General features: G+C 51.9%; 7 protein-coding genes across 7 annotated transcripts; 2 read left to right on the forward strand and 5 right to left on the reverse strand.

The window, feature by feature from the left end:
- Nucleotides 1-211: 211 nt before the first annotated feature.
- PV05_00200 (uncharacterized protein) lies at nucleotides 212-2936 on the forward strand. The gene is made up of 2 exons (XM_013465072.1): nucleotides 212-656; nucleotides 708-2936. Exons 1-2 carry the CDS (start codon nucleotides 395-397, stop codon nucleotides 2645-2647), a joined length of 2202 nt encoding a protein of 733 aa, XP_013320526.1. The 5' UTR covers nucleotides 212-394; the 3' UTR covers nucleotides 2648-2936.
- On the reverse strand, nucleotides 2872-3940 carry PV05_00201 (uncharacterized protein). The gene is made up of 2 exons (XM_013465073.1): nucleotides 3718-3940; nucleotides 2872-3638 (listed from the first exon to the last, which is right to left on the reverse strand). The coding sequence occupies exons 1-2, from the start codon at nucleotides 3821-3823 to the stop codon at nucleotides 3292-3294; spliced, it is 453 nt and encodes a 150-aa protein (XP_013320527.1). The 5' UTR covers nucleotides 3824-3940; the 3' UTR covers nucleotides 2872-3291.
- A 2529-nt stretch (nucleotides 3941-6469) lies between these two features.
- On the reverse strand, nucleotides 6470-7894 carry PV05_00202 (uncharacterized protein; the record flags this gene model as incomplete). The annotated part of the gene is made up of 1 exon (XM_013465074.1): nucleotides 6470-7894. The coding sequence occupies one exon, from the start codon at nucleotides 7892-7894 to the stop codon at nucleotides 6470-6472; it is 1425 nt and encodes a 474-aa protein (XP_013320528.1).
- A 290-nt stretch (nucleotides 7895-8184) lies between these two features.
- Nucleotides 8185-8733, reverse strand: PV05_00203 (uncharacterized protein; the record flags this gene model as incomplete). Its single annotated transcript, XM_013465075.1, has 1 exon — nucleotides 8185-8733. One exon carries the CDS (start codon nucleotides 8731-8733, stop codon nucleotides 8185-8187), a length of 549 nt encoding a protein of 182 aa, XP_013320529.1.
- Nucleotides 8734-9031: 298 nt separating this feature from the next.
- PV05_00204 (uncharacterized protein) lies at nucleotides 9032-11696 on the reverse strand. The gene has a single exon (XM_013465076.1). It carries the CDS (start codon nucleotides 11646-11648, stop codon nucleotides 9246-9248), a length of 2403 nt encoding a protein of 800 aa, XP_013320530.1. The 5' UTR covers nucleotides 11649-11696; the 3' UTR covers nucleotides 9032-9245.
- Nucleotides 11697-12038: 342 nt separating this feature from the next.
- PV05_00205 (uncharacterized protein) lies at nucleotides 12039-14120 on the reverse strand. The gene has a single exon (XM_013465077.1). The coding sequence runs from the start codon at nucleotides 13429-13431 to the stop codon at nucleotides 13051-13053; it is 381 nt and encodes a 126-aa protein (XP_013320531.1). The 5' UTR covers nucleotides 13432-14120; the 3' UTR covers nucleotides 12039-13050.
- A 396-nt stretch (nucleotides 14121-14516) lies between these two features.
- Nucleotides 14517-18362, forward strand: PV05_00206 (uncharacterized protein; the record flags this gene model as incomplete). The annotated part of the gene is made up of 1 exon (XM_013465078.1): nucleotides 14517-18362. One exon carries the CDS (start codon nucleotides 14517-14519, stop codon nucleotides 18360-18362), a length of 3846 nt encoding a protein of 1281 aa, XP_013320532.1.
- Between the last annotated feature and the right edge of the window lie 521 nt (nucleotides 18363-18883).

The raw sequence follows: 18883 nt of genomic DNA on the forward strand, positions 1-18883 counted from the left end.
AAATGACGTCAGACTTGGCGTCCAGGAACAACGATTCCTCGGCCCTCTAGGAAAGAGTTTCCGCCAGTCATGACTTAGCTGTGTGTGGCTGGTGTAGGACACAGTTTTTCTCTCCAGCCACGTTTTCGTTTAACTACACGTGATATCGTGTAGGTGAAGCGCGTTATGCTGCCGGAGCCTAACTTAGCATCCGCATGGTACCGAGTTAGTAGCCTGACTGCCTGCGATGAGAGGTACGCGATAAGTGAGCGCAACACAATCTGCTACAATGAGACATCTTTCCATAATGTGAAGCCTGCAGTAATCATTCTTGAATTTCTCGCCTGTTGAAAGTTCACCATCATTCAGCCTCTCTCTAACCACTTGTCCTCTCCAAATATTATCACCTGCGACTATGGCAGGCCAAGCGAAGCCTGCGGCTCCGCGACGATCGGTGCGCAGCCAGAACAAAAGTCAGACCAGACTGCAGTTCACCCCGTTATCGTCGTCCTCACCTGCAAAAGCAAACTACAGCCAGGCAGTACAGGATCGACTGGCCGGCGTGAGATACCATGGTGCAAAAGAATCGACCACCAGGCGTGATGGCGATGTCGAGAGCCAAATTCAAACACTTCCAACTCCCGAACCATCCTCTCAGCTGGAAGTCACTCGGGATGGTGAGTTTGGCTGAGGCTAGACGAGCGCATTGATATACTCACACTTTTCAGGTTTCCCACGAGAGCCCACCCACGTCTCACTTCCCTCGTCGCCGACTCCTGTTCGATCAGTAGATGCTCAGCAGGTAGACAGTTCTGATGAAGATGATCTAATACCTTCGACGAGGAAGAGAAGAAGATCGTCGCCATCTGTTGACACACCTACTTTGCCTTCAGGCAGACGTTCATCACGGTTGCACCCAGGCGCATCTTCACCAATCCATGATTTTACGAAGGACTTGCCCAGCTCTCCTCCGACCCGACGATCTGGAAGATTGAGACGCAAATCGCCGGGACCATTTGCAGGATCGCAGCGATCTCGATCTGGCCAGTCCGTTGTCTCTGCCGCAATCCCAACTCCTACCCGTCGAAAGTCTTCCGTCTTCTCCAACCTCGGCTCAGCCGAAACCAGCGACGACGATGATCCAGTCATGGTATCAAAGCCAACCTCGCGACGTAGGAAATCACGAGCAGACGCCAAAGATCCTTTCGTTGTGAATGACGACGAGATCCAATATCAGACCGAGGAAGAGGTGCCCAGATCCCACAAACGAAAAACACCCAGGAAAAAAGGAGACGATTTTGTGGTGGACGACAATGATGTTGAATATATCTCTTCAGACGAGGAGCATCACATTGCTGACAGAAGCGCCAAGTCACGTCGGTTATCTGCGAAGCAAAAATCGCCCCGACGTAAAACACGAGAGGAGCAGGCGGAGCTAGCGGAAGATCTACAGGATTTACAAGATTCTGATGATGAAGATATTGCGATCAATTCTCGTACAAGAGGTGGGCCCGTCACGACGCAACGCGATAAGGCCAGAGCACATTTTGAGGTTTTGAGACGTCGACGGGCGGGCGAGAAGGTGGCCCGAGTCGTAGACTCCGAAGAGGAAGGGGAAGAGGCAGAACCAGAAGGAGTCGATATCGATCTGATTGGACAACCTGCTTATGACATCTCAGATCGAGATTCGATGCATTCATCGATCGACACAGATCAGGAATCCGTACAAGAACAGGTCGAGGATGAGGACGATTTTGTGGAGCAGGACTCTACAGGACGCCTCGGTCGACCACATACTGATATCCCCCTTCAATTCACATCATTTGCCTCAGCAAAGCCGCGTGAACTATTTCCTCATATCATTGAGTGGCTCGTCAAGAACAAGATCGCGCCAGCATTTTCCCGCGACGATGAATTGTACCGTCTGGCCTTTTCGAGGGTCGACGACCAGGTCAAGGCCCAAGCTGGCAGTAGACTCATATCTTCTGCTTGGGGGGCCGATTTCAAGAGAACAATTATGGCGAGACCTACAATGAAGGTGGTCGCTCTGCCAGGCGAGGACGAAGACAACATTCGGACTTGCGATGCGTGCAATCGGACGAATCATCCTGCTAGGTATGAATTCGTCTTCTCCGGCGAACCGTACCACCAGAAGACATTGGAGCCCGTGGACAACTGGGACGAGGACGACGAAGCTGATCACGATGATGGCGCTACCTATGACGAGCACGGCCATCTGCTCCCGCCTGAGAATCGACGCTTCTACCTAGGACGATTCTGTGCTGCCAATGCGGAAATGGGCCACAAATTGACGCATTGGAAGTACCATCTGAACGAGTCGCTCATGGCCTATCTCGAGGAGCAAGGGGTTCTATCTGCCGAGGCCATCATCGCCCGCGACAAGATGAACCACAAGAAACGCGAGAAACAAGCCGAGAATGTCGTCGACGAGATGCAAGAAACTGGTGTGATTGCGGAGCTGTGGGCCAATTTCGAAAACGATCTCAACGATGCAAGACTGGGGATGGAAGATTACGAGAAGAAGGGTGGCCGTTCTAAAGGACGAATTGGCGCTATCAGGTCCACTGCCAACGGGCTGGTGAGAGAATGGTCCGGCGGCAGGTATCGGATCACGAGAGCACCGGATTCCGATTCAGGAGGAGAGTAACGCTGAGAGAATATCCTCCAGAAGAGGTACTCAGCAGACAACGATTTTCGGGACAATTTACTCAACCTCTTTGAGAAACAGGCGACTGTGGAAAGCCGGACATGACACCCTATCTCACCAGGTGGGAGTCCGGCTTTGTTTACAGCGACAAGATGAGCTGTTCCTTTGTATACCCCCATAGTATCCTATTTTGGCCATGCGAGTCTGAATCAGCTGCATCATGATGTTTGTGAACGTTTATTCTTTGTTCCTTGAATTTACAGTTATCGAATAAGAGACGAGATCATACAGAAGCGTCAGTGCATCACCTCCGTACCACAGTGTCGTGCTGAGACAGCAGAAGTCGACTAGCCAAGCACACTCCAGTTCCATCTTGAACATGTCCAGAACGCAGCTCGCTTGAAATTAGTCCTGTTGTGTTTGTATTGTACAATTCCTCCTCCCAGACACCTCCACAGCGAACCTTTCCGGGGGCAGGATTTTCTTCTCGCCGCCTTGCGGCCGGTCTGGCTCCAGATAGACGACACCCCAAGCACCTTCTTCCAGGAGCTGCGCGCTGGCCCTGCGGCATGACAATCGCAACCGCCCTTGCTTTCCCAATCCAAGGACATGTCACCATATTTGTCAGGGTTGACATAGACCCATTACAAGGCCGGCTTGGCCTGGCCGCCCGCCTGCTGCTCTGCCGGTTGAATCATCCCCTGCGCCCCTTCGGCCATCATCTGTCTCTGCTTCTCCTCCTCAATAAATTGTTGCTCGTCACCGAGGGCCAGGGCGTAAGGGATGCCCAGCAAGAGAATACTCGTCGCCAGCACCCACAGGCCTTTGCCAGAGTAATTTACCGTCGTGCTCGTCGCGGAGTAGATTGAAGATGTAACGCTGGAGATCTTGGCCCGGGCTTTGGGAGGGACGATGTCGCGCAGGGCGGAAAGGCGGTCGAGCAGAGATTCGTCGAGCTCGGGTTCGCTGCCGTCGTCTGAAATCTCGGAGTCTGGATGGACAGAACTGTTAGCACGAAGGATAAAGATGACGACAGGAGTGCGAGAAAAGAAAGATGCAGGGTGTAATACCGGTATCAGTATAGTCCTCATCATCATCAACGAGCAAGGCATCCCCAGATGTGGTCTCGGGCTTGTTCAAGAAATGTTCATCTTCGAGTTCTTCGAGTTTGACCATTTTGACGGAATGAGGCGCTCTCGGGAGTAGATGATGCTGATGGTCGACGACGGTCTAGGTTGAGTGCGTGGAGAGAAGGATAGCTGGCGCTTGTGGAGATGAGGATGGTTGACTGAGATGGTGAAGTCGAAGAGCTCTCTTCAACGCAAGTCCAGCGGAACTTTTTGGATGGCTTGGCGTCACCTACGCCGCAAGCGCTGGTACAGAAAGTGCAAACTTGACAAACATTTCAGCAGTCACTTCACCAGACTGCCAACCTCTGAAGTCCTTGTGTTGTACCATATTCTACATCTGTTGTCCTATGATGACATTCGATGCATGCATGGAGATGCAAGTCAAATCTTCTCGAAACTTGCTCCTGACTGATTATGGCCGCGGTCAAGGGAAGACCCAGACTCCTGCTGATTACCAAGGAAAACCAGAGCGCGGCCACTCTTCCAAAGGGAGTGCTGATGATATCCTCGTTGTACTCATGTCCGTACGAAGCACCTTGGCTGTCCAGAGGTAGCAATCCGGCCACTGACCTACAAGCTCAATCTTTACTTGGGCAGGATCTCAAATTAGAGCAGGAATCCCCAGCCATGGAAGTCCGCAACCCTCATTGAATGAGATTTAGGCGACATTCTGGGTCAAGTGCTTTCGCAGCTAAAAAGCCGGTAGACACGTAGCCAGCGATGAATGTTCAGATTGCCGGGCTTGCAAGAACACGCAGACGATGCACCTGACCCCTGCTACTTGGATTTCAGTGAATTTGCTACTCCAGGCACTCCAGGTCAACCATACACTAGACCAAAGGACATTGGCTCCGAACAACGAGCACGGATCGCTAGCACGAATATTAATCCGGGCTAAGGCCCATCTTACTGATCTGGGGAAGGCGCTTGACCATGTCGCAAATGCTTGTAAAGGAAGCAGGATAAAGATCATCGCCAAAAGTGCCGTGCGGGCTGGAGAGAAGACGCTCTTCCAAGGATTCCAAGAACATATACGCTCAGTGAAGGCGACTCTGAACATGATCCTGGGGGCCATAAACTCGTAACGCCTTCAGAACGAAGCGGCAGACTGACATTCAGCCTCAAGCGAGATTTACATCACATCATCCTCGAACTTCGCCAAGTTACCATCCTGGTATCAGTCTCGGAAAGGTACAAGATTCAATCAGCCAAGCTGCGACTGAACATCTCACATTGAGTACTCGCGTGAAACAGCAACACCAAGATATGAGGCAGGGCCTCGACGGTATGCAAAACTTGATGGTGGATGGCAGCTGATGAAGATCTCGTACGAAGTCAGGATTGACAGTGCTGGCGCCAATCGAGAAGCCTTGCGGCAACGGCGTGACTACACCGAAGAGCTGTTACTAGCTTTCGAAGAGCTGGTTGCCATCGCTCAAGAACAGGAAGCCTAGTGTCGGTCCATTGATAGTATCATCGAGTCACGTCTATCCCTCTTTGCCAGGTCGTCATTTCATGAGGAATTGGCGGAAGCCCTTACGACGCTTGATTCTGCTGCAGTTAGTCCTACAACAACCGGTTACTCGTACCAGAACGCAATTTTCCCGTCATTTACAGAGCGAAGGAGCTCACTTACTATCACGACCGAAGCCCATACTTTGAAGATTGGGGATCTTCCCGCCATCCCATTGTTGGGTCCTGCCTAGCCTCGGGGCCTATGCACTACGTTACATCTCTCTTATACTTCGAGTCATCTCTTGCAGTATCAACAGCACACCCACACCATCAGAACGTGGAGTCTTGGAATCTTGTGGTTCCTGTAGGATCCGACATCTGGTCATCTCCGACCTAGACGCGACGACACCGTGCGTCTTTACCGCGCGTCATGATAGGTGGATTTGATGATTTTCCGGAGGCCTTTGTCCATCGAGCCAAGCAAGTTAACAAGCTGAATAACAGGTACGCAACTACAGGGGAAACGGAGGGGATCAAGAACGGCCTCTACGTCGGGAAAACGGACATTGAACTCACGCTCGAGGGCGAACGTCATGTCGAAAGCACGGCAAAGCAACTCGTAGGCCTTGGCAAGCTAGAAGCCCATTGACGTCGTGTTAGTATGGCTCGCACTTGGAGAAGCCAAGCATGGATGGTGATACTTTCTGCAACAAGGCTGACTATTCGTGCAGGTCGCACATGGTCTTGTACTGCGTTGCTTCGTCAAGCGATGGCTGAAATATCCGATGGACGACCCGTTGCCGATGATGTTCTCGCCCGGGGCAATTGGAATGCTCAGGTATGTGCTGTACTCACTTTCTTGCTTTGACGGAAACAATAATGCTCGAGATGACATGTAGCTACAAGAACCACGATAAAAATGAACCGGGATTCTTTATTGGTACGGCACTGCCCCTTCAGCCCTAGCGGAGACAGGGAGACGTGAATCATCGTGCCAGGACGAACTCCAAGTTTAAGCATCAGCCATTTGAGACTACCACCACTTGTGTCCAGTTCGCGGGATGACACATCGGCGAGTATCGGATGCGTCCTTGTGAGCAGCTACCCAGCAGTTTACCAGCTCAAATATGCCCCAAAGACCAAATCTACAGTGTCACGGGAGTATGCTACATTACCCTCAGATGGCGTCCGAGGCCTCATGAGTTCGGATGGCTTTACGCACCGCCATGCTTGTACGTTACGTCTCGTCCAGATACCTCCCGAACCCTTCCACACCCTTCACGACCTCAACCTCTCCAGGCAACACAGCAACAACCACCTCCGCGCTCCCATCCGGCAACCGAGGGAACACACAATTGAACGCCTCGTTGGGGTATCTGTAGCTCACTATCCTTCCATTTCCATCAAACGCACTTCCCCAATCATATGCATACACCTCTCCACCCGTCCAGTCCGTGCCCATTGGGAACCCTGTCGTCCATGCCGTGCTCAGGAACGCCCAAGGAATCCAACGTTGATTGGTCATCGCCATGAGACTCTTGACCTTTTCCGGCGTGACTGCGTTGATCGCTGTGCGGAGTGCCCTGGCAGCGTCTTGCAACCCCCTCGGGCCCAGGAGCGTAACTAGGTCGAGCGGGGCCGCAAGCTGATACACCGCGTTCCCGACGTACGAGGTCTGCAGGCCCAGGTGTCGGCGCGCATCGGAAGGCATGAAAAGGCTTGTCTTGGTCTCTAGGGGAAGTGCTTTGGCCTCGTCAGAACGACGGGACTTGATGAGCAGCACGGTGCGCCACATCAGCGCGGCGAGGGCATCGTGCGTGGAGATAGACGCGACGTTGGGCTCGCGGCTGCTTGCGTCGGACTTGAGTCGCGCCAGGCCAGCCGGGCAGATCCGTATAAGGACAGGGACTTCTGGTGCTGTCGCCACGAAGGGATGGTTCGGTGGTGCAGGTTCTGGGTTCCAAGAATATCCTGGGTGGTCGTTGATATCGAATGGTATATCGCTCGTTATATTGCGCATGAAGCTTCGGTCCAGGCCCATCCCCGTAGGCAGATCGTCCGAGGCCTCAGCTTCAGCCGTGGGCTGTGGCCATGAATGGTGATCCTGTGCGCGGCGTGTTTCTTCGGCGAGCACGCGCATCAGCTCGTTCGTGCCAGAGCCGTCGGCCACAGAATGTGAATGGGCAATCGTGATTATCGTGCCGCCCTCGATCGAGCTGAATTGTATCTTGCACGCACTGAATGGCTGGTCGTTGCCAATATCCTCTGGAATGGGTACAAGGAGGCTGTATGGTAGTAATGATGGTTGGAAATTGGATTTCTCGAGCTCTTGGAAAGATGGCATTGCTTCTCGTAAGTCTCTGACGACCAGCTCCAGAGCTCGTCCAGGAACGATAGTCCGCCAGTCATCTTTCCCGTCGATGGCCTCATTTTCGGGAAGAGACACAATATCGCCTGTTAGAATGGGACAACGCGAGACCAGACATCGGATGCCTGTCTTTAGGGCTGCAAGTTGCGCATCCCGTTGCTCAATGGACGAGCAGCGGAAGAGAAGTAAGCGGCGGCTGTAGTGAACAGGATGTTGTGCATCAAGTGCAGCAAGATCAACATGAAAAGATGGACTTGAGAAGCAGATGGTGGTATCGAACGTTGGGTCAGCCATATCTCAGGGTGAGTGTCTGGATACTTCAATAGCGGAAAGTCAAGGAGGCATTTTCGGAAGTGGACAAAAGGAAGAATAATCCCCGCTTCTCATCGTTCACACTCTATCATAACGCATAAGAGAGACGCTCTCGAATTAGTACTGGAGAAGTTGTATCATCACGTCAACGCACGCAGGGTCTCGCCTAGCTGCAATGAAAGGTCTGAGATGGTGCAGCGCAGCGATGTCGACCTCTTTCGGTGCGGTTCTAGTTCCAAGCCAACGCTGAACAGTACAATCCGATACAAACTTCACCGATTCCACCCATGCTGTCCGCCGGTGGCTACCTCCAGAATACGATCCTGCATGCCCTCGATCCGTCTGACTTCAATACCAGCGTCCTCCAGTCTCTTCCAACCATCGGCCGAAGGCAGGAATGCCCCAGGCTCTGATATCCCGACGTAAACAAGCTTGATGTGGTCTCTGAGGTCCAACAGCCGGTCAACGCAGCTCTTATATCCACTCAGTCGCTCATTGCATGGCTCCATGGTGGTGTACAGAACAGTGTTTGGTGGTAAGATCTCTGCAACTTTGGTTTCTTCTATATCTTGTTGTTCGGCGGCTTTGATGAGGCAGCAATGTTCGGCATGGAGATTGCCTGGATCGCCAGGTAGGTCAGGCAAGAGCTCGGAGGAGTACCCACTGGAAATAATCTTTCCAGTATCGCCGTCGATGAGGACTGCCCCGACACAGAACTTGGTTGGAGCCTGAGGTGAGAGGCGTGCCTGGTCGAGAGCATATTCCATGAAGGATTTGTGATCGCCAGGGGCAATTGTAGGGTGAGAAGGCATAGGGGTCATCGTTGAGGTCTCTGACATGCCTGCAGTTTGTTGGCTAGTGAATGACAACAGTATCCGAATGGTCGATGACGAGGTAAGAAGACTGGGCTGTTAGGATATGGAGGAAAGTTGAGAATTGACTGGAAGAATTGAAGGAAGAAAAGAGACGGGAAAGCAAACAAATCCGCATTCACAACGAAGATATAACGGCAATCGCTTCAATGATCACGGAAGGAACAAAACGTGGGCAATCGCGGTCACTCTTGCTTCCGTAGCTTCTTTAAGAAAGAAGACCTGGTAGGTAGCTCGAAGATTGAGGGCGGAAATCATTTGAGCATGGAAAACAATACCCTCATCAGCTATATAATACACCGCAATCGCTGCAGTCTGTGTACACAGAGTCAATGGCAGGATCCCATTCATAACCCACGCTGCGCAGAACTCGTGCAGACATAAAACCTCCTCAGGGTATCTCACTCCGACGCAAAACTACGCCAGGTCGTAACCATAACTTTTTAAGAGCAATTGCCTGTTTAGAAATCCCATTCGACAAGCATGCCATCAGCGCCTCTCAGCTCATCCCGATTCTCACCTTCATCATCGTCTCCATTCTTTTTCTTCTTGTTCTCCTTCTCCTTGCGAACCACAATTGTCGGAGGCGGTTTGTCCCGTTGGACTTTGCGAAGCAGGCTCGGGATATGTTGTCGGCGTGACAGGCCAACACGGTAAATGATCTTCTTCCCACTTGAGAGCGCTGCTGGCTTGATCGGAGAGTGCGTCGTAGCACCGGTATCGGCAGAGTTCTTTGAGGGCGTAGCCAAGCCGGAAGCAGCTGGTGGATTGTCCTTTTCCGTTCCCGAAAACTTGACGTGGGCTCCAGATTCAGGAGACGACAGAGGTGACACTGTTGGCGCCTTGAGCTCCTTATCCTTGGACCTTTCTTGAACGTTGTTTGGTACATTCGAAGATTTCTCCGCCAGAACTGGCCGGCTTCTCTCGGTATCATCATCTTGTTCCTCGACAACCTTTGACTCAGACACTGGTTGGACTTTCTTCGGTTTTCGGCCTCGCTTCTTAGGACCGGCCGTGGTATCCTTAGCTTCTGCTGGAATCTCAACAGTCACCTTCATTTCGTTGTCTTCTTTCGACGTTACCTCCTCTGGGGTCTTGTTTACCTCTGTGGCTTTCTCGTTCTCCCCTGCTCCAGTCTCCTTCTTGAGCACTTTCAGATCTGGGGGCAGGTCCAACTTGACGGGAGCGGGCTTCGTGTCCATCCAGACCACATCGTCTTCACCCTCGCTCAGCATAGGATCTCCTCTTTTGAGTAAGGCTGCCGCTGACGTTTTCGCTCGCTTCACTTTACTTTTGCGACCTTTCTTTGCGCTCAATTTTGTAGTTCCACCTGATGGCGTCTCAGCTTTCGTCTCCTCAAACTCCACTGCCTTGTCCTTCGCCGGAGTCTGCTGCGACCTGTTTTGTAAGGGGGGCTCTTCTTCGTCAGCAACCCTTTTGGACCGAGATCGACTTGGACGGGGCTTGTACTGGTCCTTTGGTAAACCAATCAATGCTTCGTCACTAAGGTTCAAACCATTTGCGGGCTGCTTCATGGGTGAGTCTTCAGCAGCTGCGATCGCCTGATCTGCTGCATCTGCAACTTGTTTTGATTTCCCTCTCTTTCGCCTTTTCATCGAGGTATTTGTGGTCGATGCTTGAGAAGCTTGAGAGTAGACCGAGTCCACAGTGCCCTGTCGAGATCGGTTCGTAGGTGGCAGATCCGGTAGGACGAATTCTTCCACATCATCCGTGGCTCCTGGAGCTGGAGATTTCGAGGCGAGCCGAGGATTCTTCGGCTTCCGTCCTCGCTTCTTTGGGGCAGGCTTTTCCGGAACCGCCTCATTTGTGTCGATCGGCCCTGTGGTTTCGGCACCCGCCAATGCAACTTCTTCCACATGAAGAGCCGCATCCTCGGTGAGTATATCAGCCATAGCTCCGTCGTTCTGCATGATATTAGATGGATTGACCGACAGTGGCCGACAGGGTGAAGACTGAGACAGAGCTGACAGAGCCTGATCGGGCATATTCCCGTCCAAACGCTCAAACATAAGATTGCTTGTGTCCAGGGCCATCTGTGGCTCATGGTTTGGATCCGAATTATTGTAATGGTCGCTTTCTTCCGGATGATGGAGTTCGTGACTTGATATCTGACTCAAAGAACCAAAAGGATTCGCATTGACATCAAGTCCTTGACCTGCCCCTCGATAATCCAAATTGATAGACTCGTATCGACCCATCGATGCCGTAGAAGTTGATAGGCGATGTGTGGAACCCGTCAAAGACTGCCCGAGTAGACTAAGGGCTGTGTTTGGATGACCGGAGCCGAGGGAGAGATCAACGTTAATACCAGAAGTTTTCTCGCCAGATCCATTTGAAGATTGATATCCGGTACTGATGCCAGGTCTAGGTCCTCCGACTTGGTCTAATGGAGCAAACAAATCGACGTCCTGTAAAGTGCCTCGAGACTTGGATGAGTGAGCGTAAGTTTTTGTTCTTTTTGTAACAGAAACTTTGGTCGTATCGTTGGAGGATAAGTCCGTAAAGCCATCTTGGAAGGCACTGTGCGCTCTCTTCTTCCCGTGCGCGGCAGAGGAGCTCTCGTCAGTGCTCCTGAGACCTCTGGCCATTTGAAGTTCGGAGCTGCCGCTCGGTAGACCTGCTAACAACTCACTTGCGGTCGGGGCACCATCAGCATGATGTGGCGACAGTGAAGAAAGCCTTTGCGTAGGGTCTAGAAACTGGTCGAAATCGTATCGTGATAATGAGATTTGACTGGGATCCGCATTGCCAACCTGGTCGGCCACATTGTCATTCGCCACCGTATTTTTGACGGGCGAATTAAAGTCGGATTCAGCGTCTGAATCCGCGATTTCGGCAGGCATCAGTTCAACAGGCTTACTGAACTCGTTTGGCAAGTCATGACATAATTGTTTTCGACCTGGGTGAATGATGGTGTCTAGATGCGAAGCAACGCGTGTTGGAAGTCCGCGCCATCGCGCCAAGTCACGTGATAGTGATTAGCCCGTCACGTGCCCTTGTCTCAGAGTGGGCCGTGGCAAGTGATTCTCTAGGCTTCAATTTTCTGCTCTCATGCTACTACTGCTCTACTTCTGGTGGTGGCTAATACAGCACACGTTGCTTAAAAGACAGCCCAGGATCTTGAAGGCTCCTCGGCAGGTCAGCATGATGCCTCTGCCTAGACTTGACTATGTCCAGCTTCAGGCCAAGCTCAGATGGAACTGACAAGAGACCATGCATTATTGCCACTCTGAATCACCAATAGCCTCATAGAATATCATTGGTTCCACCAGTGGCTAAGCCAGCACTAATCCGAAGGCTGCAAACATGCATTCATCTCGACTTCTGGCGACGAGTCCTCCTTATGGCCTGTTTATGCAGTAATTGACACCAAATAACAATTGCGAAGAGTAGCCGAAGAAAAGATGACAATGCGTCAAAGACGTGGACAGGCCTGTGCCCAGGTGAGCAGAACAAGACATCAAACTCCCTCTGCGAGGTCTAAGCTGTCACATACATCTTTTCTTCATCATCTTAAGCCATTCAGGAACATCGCTGCGAACATGGCAATTCGTCCGAGTTCGACAGCTCGAGCAAAGCATCAGAAATTGCTGCAAGGTTCTTGGAACATATCACCGGTAAGATCATCTCATCACCGCGTCTCTCCTCATGTATGGCCTCAGCCAGAGTACTACAGAGGCACTTGCCGCTCGGTAGCTGGGAGCCCACCTGAACCTTTGAGGACATGAGAAACAACGTCCAGGCGTGATAGATAAACTCGCCCAAAGTATCCTGAGTTCATTCCCAATACCTTGACCTCGATTCTTTCAGTCAGTGTTCGGTGAAGCGAGCCGCAAAGCGGATTATGAAAATGCCCCGACATTCCGGAAATCGACATTGTGGTTTGCAATGCAGGTGTCATGTGGATTCAGGATCACCAACAAAGCGTGGATAACATCGACATGCAACTTGCGGCCAACGGTAACCCCCATTCCCTGTTTGTCAACCTCATCCTATTGAAATTCATGGACAGCAGCCAAGTACCCTCCGGCTGGGGCCATGAGAATTGCTAGGGTATCATCAGGAAGCCACATGTTCTCACCTGTTCGATTTCGCCCCAATTCCACCAAAGAGCAGAACGACCTCCCAGAAGACGAGCGCGCTAATCTTATCATGCGAGCTTATGGCATTGGGACAGATGGCACCTACAACCCGAGGATGGCAGGTGAACAGTTAACTCAGCCAACGTTCTGTTCTCGCTTCCGGTTACCGATAATTGTTCGAGCAATACGATACCGAGTCGTATTCTTTGCACCAGGATATACCCAGACGGCGTTGTGGAGACATACAGCAGATGAGGTCCTTCAAGCACTGATCGAAGGGCACCGAGCAGTTGAAGCCGGGTTCAAGACTCTGGAACAGGGTTACACAACGTCTTCTGTAGCAAGGATCCTGATCTGCCAACACCGAGCCCTGATGGTGACAATCTATACATGGTCGATTGTCAAATGGCAACTGCGGTCGCATGGAGACAGACTGCCGAAATGCGGAAAGGCTGTGGAATTTCAGCGAGATTTGGTGGGCCAGACATTGTTTGTGTAACAGTTGGGCAACTTGGATGGCCTCGAACGAGCGCCGATGCAGCATTGTCAGTCCATCAGTGCGGCTATTGAGGGCCAGATTTTGTCGTACAATAGCACTGCAGGTATGATGATGTTTGCCACCTCATGATCTTGTGTGTTTCATGTCTTTTCTCCCCGTCGAACCCTTGTCGTTGCGGGGGCTTTCTGTGCCTTTTGGCTCTGGATGATCAGGTCCGCGCCGAATTGCATCGAGGATGAAGTGCCACAGCGCCGGGCCGACGACGTGGCTCAATGATGGTGGACGACAGTGTATGCGGCCTGAGACTTCCGTAGCCCGGTAGTTGTTCTAAGTATGCAGCAGACACAACGTGCGAAGATCGCGTGTAGGGATTGGTCAACCATAAAGGAGAGCCTGGGGTGCAACTGCCTGCAGACCCTAGCGGCGAGGTCTACGCTTGTCCCGGAACATTCTTTGCGAAATAACGGTGTAGGGATACGCACAGAGTCTCCAGAGTTGAAGTCAATGCGGTCGTCGATCGATAGTTGATGCGCTGGGGGACGTTGTTGACAGGAAAGGCGGACTGTTTGGACAGTCGTCGAGTGCAGTTGTTGGAATCGGGATTTCTTGCCTTATGTCATTGTCGCACAAGACAAAGGTGGAGGACCTTGAATCTTTTCGCCTCCCGCTTCACCTGCGCTGAGTATCTCGCTTCGAAAAGAGAATCCCCCAGTCGACGTCCAACAGCAATTGTCCCCATGTGCATGTCATCGCCTAGGGAGAAACAGAACATTCAACTGCGTCTGTCCGCCCTACTTGACAACCACTGATATCCGTGCGCAGCACCGTCGATCAGCCATTCAAAACACCTCGTCACCGAATAATCCTCCACCGCGATACTGAGCCTCTCGCTCCTCCACGTGCTTCAATTCCTCCGCTCACGATCTCTCTTTCACCACCCAGACCGCCTCTCCGGGGCTTGTACCTCTTCTTGAGCCTTCCCTGTAACACGTTGCTTCTTCCAGCGTTGCCTGACGTGGTTTGCCCTATCGCTTGTCACTTCCACCCCCCGAAATCGACCTCTCCCAGCGAATCGTCGTTACACGCCTGGAATACCCTTGCCTCTCAACGGCTCGCCAAATGTCCTCCCCATGTCAAATAGCGCTCCCGCCGGAAGACCGTCCGCGCAAGCCTCGACGGTAAATGGACACCCTCTCCGCCATGACTCCGTTTCCTCTTCAACCACCTCAAGTCCCTCGTCGAGCTCAAAACCTATAGCCATATCACGGGGGACGAAGGGGAAAAACGCGTACCATGGCAGAAGCCCGCCGTACAAAATCTCCCGGGCAATCACTTTTGCCGAGCAGACACCTCCATTATCAGAAAGAGATAGTATATTTGCCGACCATTATGTCTCACCACGGAGCGATCCTTCCTCTCCAGCAGAAAGATTGACACAGTCTTCTTCGCCGAGCACACCGCGGAAGGTGCCCCTTGCCATGTCGACCATGGTTGCTCGAGCCGTCTCCCCTCCAGAAACCTCCAAGACTGTTCGACCCCAAACCTCCAGAACCCTCGAATGGCTGAAAAGGTCAGACTCCTCTACGGACAAAGATCTCCCATCCCCATCCTCTCGATCATCGTCGGGCACTATACAAGGCCTCAGAAGAATACCCTCGGATGGTCAGGTCTGGACTAAGAAGTTCCATGTTACCGTCGACTCCATGGAGGGACGGGGTGGCAGGAGTCAGGATACCAAGCACAATAGGCAGGAGCAGTATGGCGCTCACAACGAAGGCATCTCTCATGGATCAGTGGACAGGGGCGATTCTATGAGAGCGGTCATGAAAGAGGGGTCACGAACCGAACGCAGTGTCAGTCGTGGACGCCAACATGTGGAAAAGAGTATTGAGGCTACCGTCAAGAACCCAGAGTCGAGTGGGACAGCTCGCAGCAGAAAGGCAAGCCATATGATGGGCATATTTGATCCTCGCTCTGATATTGAAAGACCATCATCCGTTGTTGGCGAGCTTAGTCGTCAGATTGCTGAAAGCAGAGAAGCTTCAAAGTCTTCTTCTCGGCCTGCAACCCCTGCCACTCAAGATGCTGTAGCAGGATGGACTTCACTCAGAGACTCGAGTGGCTCTTTCGATACTGCTGCTCCAGACGCACGAGTGACAAATGGTCAGGCTGGAGCTTTAGACTCCAAAGCAGTGCCTCCGCTCAAGCATGAGCATGATCCATACTACCGCCAGCAAGACCTGGCCGAGCAGCCACATGTGCCCTCAAACTTGCTTGAAGAGATCAGAGGGGCATATCGCAGAAAGAAGACAGACGAGACTGTTCAAGGTGCGAAGACCGAGACCACCCTCGCAGGCGATCCACGCAAGCCTTCGGGACCACGGGAGGATGAAGAGGAGCATATCTCTGCGGCTGTGTACTACCCTCACCCGGGTCCTTCGCCTGAGGACATTGAACGCTTCACGTCTCCAGATGAGGTTGTGGCGGACAAGAAGGCTCAAGCGAGAAAACCCGGCGTCAACACAATTCTGTCTACCGACAAACCAGTCGATGTTCCGGGAGCTACTGAGCACATCGATATCTCGGTGGTGTCCAAGAATGATAAGAAGCTCTTTCATGGAAATTATCGGCCTGTAGATGAAACACAGTCAGATCTACCGTCTCCAGCACTCTCGCCAGTCGAAGAAGTGCCCGCCAGTGCGATCATCAGCGCTTCAGAGTCGGAGCTCGAATCAGGCGATGAATATGGGTTGACAAGCCAGACAGACGACATGTCCACCACGCCCACTCAGCGAAGCACACTTTCAAGGAAGCCGAGTGAGGCGCGCGTGCCTCACACAAGAGCAAAAGTCGTTCTTGAACCGTATAAGCATCAAGTTGGAGGTCATTCGACGATATTTCGCTTTTCCCGTCGGGCTGTCTGTAAGCAGTTGAACAACAGGGAGAATGAGTTCTATGAAAGGATCGAGCACAGACATCCGGATATGCTCAAATTTCTTCCCAGATATATTGGGGTCTTGAACGTAACGTTCTCGAAAGGTCCCAAACAAGCGGCAAACTCGGGAGCAACAGACAAGTCAGGAACTAATGGCTCTGACGCGAGTGAGGTACAGTCAGCCGACGTGAATAGATCAGACCTACCAGCGGCAGGCTCCGAAGTCACTCAGCAGATGCCTCAACCCCGGATAGTGAGCCATTCACAACAGATCGGCAGTATCCCCCAAGTTATCTTGGAACAGAACAAACACATCATCCCATCAGACTACTTCGTGCTACCGGAACGACCGCGAAGTGCCGACCCAAATCATGGACGTCGCCGCAGCAAGGACTTTGACGTATCGAGTGCACAGGTGCACGACGAGACGCAATATCCCAGATCACTCATCCGGCCGTCGATGCCGGAGCACTCCAATAGCTGGGGTAATACGTCTGTCAATGAAGGCCTGAAAGACAAAATTCTCCGGGAAGTCTTTGGACCACCCCCAATCCAGTATTACCGCCGCCATCTGCATACACATAGCACAATGCCAAGGCTGAAGGGCGGTCATGGTAGTCGCCGAAGAAGCAATCTTTCGGTAAATTCACTACCTCAGAGGGACCAGCAGGCAGACGAAGAATTGAACCAACCACGGCAGGAGCCATCCTCTAAGACTGAAACCCCACAGGCAACTCCCATTAGCAAAATACCCTCTTTGATTGAGCAAAGCACAGAAGGCGTGTACTCGTCGTCAGCGTCAGCGTATGAAGATTACAAGCTTGAACATGTCAAGACGACTGGGAGTGACCTTTCAAATGCTTCAAGTGCGGAAAGCAGAGCGCATGTGAAGAGGCGTCACTCTGGTATGGGTCTACGCCGGCGGCGAATGTCCGTCAACGAGAAGCAGAATCCCGATCTTGAATATTTTGAAGACGAGGCTTACTCTACAGATGTTGGTCCAGATACTGGAGCCGACGTCTTCGCCATGGACCAGGACCATAAGACTGATGGTGCCGGCGACGTCGTTAAGCAACCGCAAGCTCCAAATGTTGCAAAAAGGAAGGTTACGGCAGACGATGCAGAAAAATGGACCAGCCGAACGGGCGGTCTCTCACAAGTAAGAGAACAGGACGAAGCTAGTCCTGTTCCTTCCAACCCAAAAGAGGCGCAATCGTCGACCTCTGGCGATCGAGTGGCGTATTTCATTCTATTGGAAGATCTTACCAGCGGTATGGGCCGTCCCTGCGTGCTAGATTTGAAAATGGGAACCAGGCAATTTGGGGTCGAAGCCACCAAAAAGAAGATGGAGTCTCAACGGCGCAAATGTAAGATGACCACATCTCAGCAGCTGGGTGTCAGGATATGCGGAATGCAGACTTTCAACTCCAAAACGCAGAAGGCGTCGTACGAGGACAAGTATTACGGCCGTGATCTCAAAGCTGGGCGCGAATTTCGAGAAGCTCTGACCAGATTTCTCTATGACGGTGTCAGCTATGCCAGTGTGGCACGCCATATACCAACGATCCTGCACAAGCTCTCTAAGCTTGAGAGCATGGTCAGACGGCTACCTGGGTACCGATTCTACGCGAGTTCGTTGCTCATGCTCTACGATGCCGAGCCGCACAAATCTCGTGAAGCTGAAGAAGCGGCAAGGAATGGCGTTGACATCGCTCAACTGAAGAAGAAGGAGGGCAAGAAATGGCCACCGCCAATCGACATCAAGATTGTGGATTTCGCCAACTGTGTAACCGGCGAAGACGAACTTCCACCCAATGCACAAGCACCACCAGCTCATCCGCAGGATATTGACCGTGGGTATTTGCGAGGCTTGAGAACCCTCAAAGCTTATTTTGAACGGATTTTGAGCGATATCAAGAACAACGATGTCAAAGAGACGAGCGGGAGAGAGGAATTGACGACTGACACCAATGATATTGCTAAGGAACTCTCCAACTCCGGCCCCGAAATGGCAGAAGAAGAAGGAGAAGTCAGTGTATAGTGGACTCTTCAGGTGGGACTAGAGTTGCCGGAGCAATCCAGGACAATTGTTACATCATTCAGAGCTTAGCGAGGAGTATGGGTTTCGAGTTTCGGTACAACATGTCCTCAAGGAAGAAAGGATATCAATACGGCTTGCCCTGGAATTCAGGACGTCTGTTCTTGTCGCGCAATGTCCATGGTTCGTGTGGGATTCTAGAATGCGGCGTTTGGGAGCTACTTTGGCTTCTTGAGCTTGCAATATCACTCACTTGGTTCCTGAAAACAATCCTGAAGAGGCTCGAATCCTGATCGGCACCTTGGTGTTTGAAGGATTGCTACTTCTCCAGCCGTGGTCGCCTTCCTTGTCTTTTGTTGCTTTCACTTGCCCTTCATCTCGTCTTCACCTTCATCTCAGTTGTTTATACTATGACACCAAATTCTCAGGCATTCGTCCTTCACTGATCCTCCAGCTCCAAAGGGAAAACTCTACATCAGCCCTCAAGTCCTCCTCTCTACTCGGACTCTTCACACTCTTCCGAG

Source organism: Exophiala xenobiotica, assembly GCF_000835505.1.
Source record: "Exophiala xenobiotica strain CBS 118157 unplaced genomic scaffold supercont1.1, whole genome shotgun sequence".
Lineage (NCBI taxonomy): Eukaryota > Fungi > Ascomycota > Eurotiomycetes > Chaetothyriales > Herpotrichiellaceae > Exophiala > Exophiala xenobiotica.

Bases quoted from the DNA above. Each gene is read 5' to 3' on its own strand.
- PV05_00200 (XM_013465072.1), top strand. From the start codon at position 395: ATGGCAGGCCAAGCGAAGCCTGCGGCTCCGCGACGATCGGTGCGCAGC. The intron at 657-707 runs GTGAGTTTGGCT...CACACTTTTCAG, and splicing joins GCTGGAAGTCACTCGGGATG to GTTTCCCACGAGAGCCCACC.
- PV05_00201 (XM_013465073.1), bottom strand. From the start codon at position 3,823: ATGGTCAAACTCGAAGAACTCGAAGATGAACATTTCTTGAACAAGCCC. The intron at 3,639-3,717 runs GTATTACACCCT...CTGTCCATCCAG, and splicing joins TGAGGACTATACTGATACCG to ACTCCGAGATTTCAGACGAC.
- PV05_00204 (XM_013465076.1), bottom strand. From the start codon at position 11,648: ATGCCTGCCGAAATCGCGGATTCAGACGCTGAATCCGACTTTAATTCG.
- PV05_00205 (XM_013465077.1), bottom strand. From the start codon at position 13,431: ATGCTGCATCGGCGCTCGTTCGAGGCCATCCAAGTTGCCCAACTGTTA.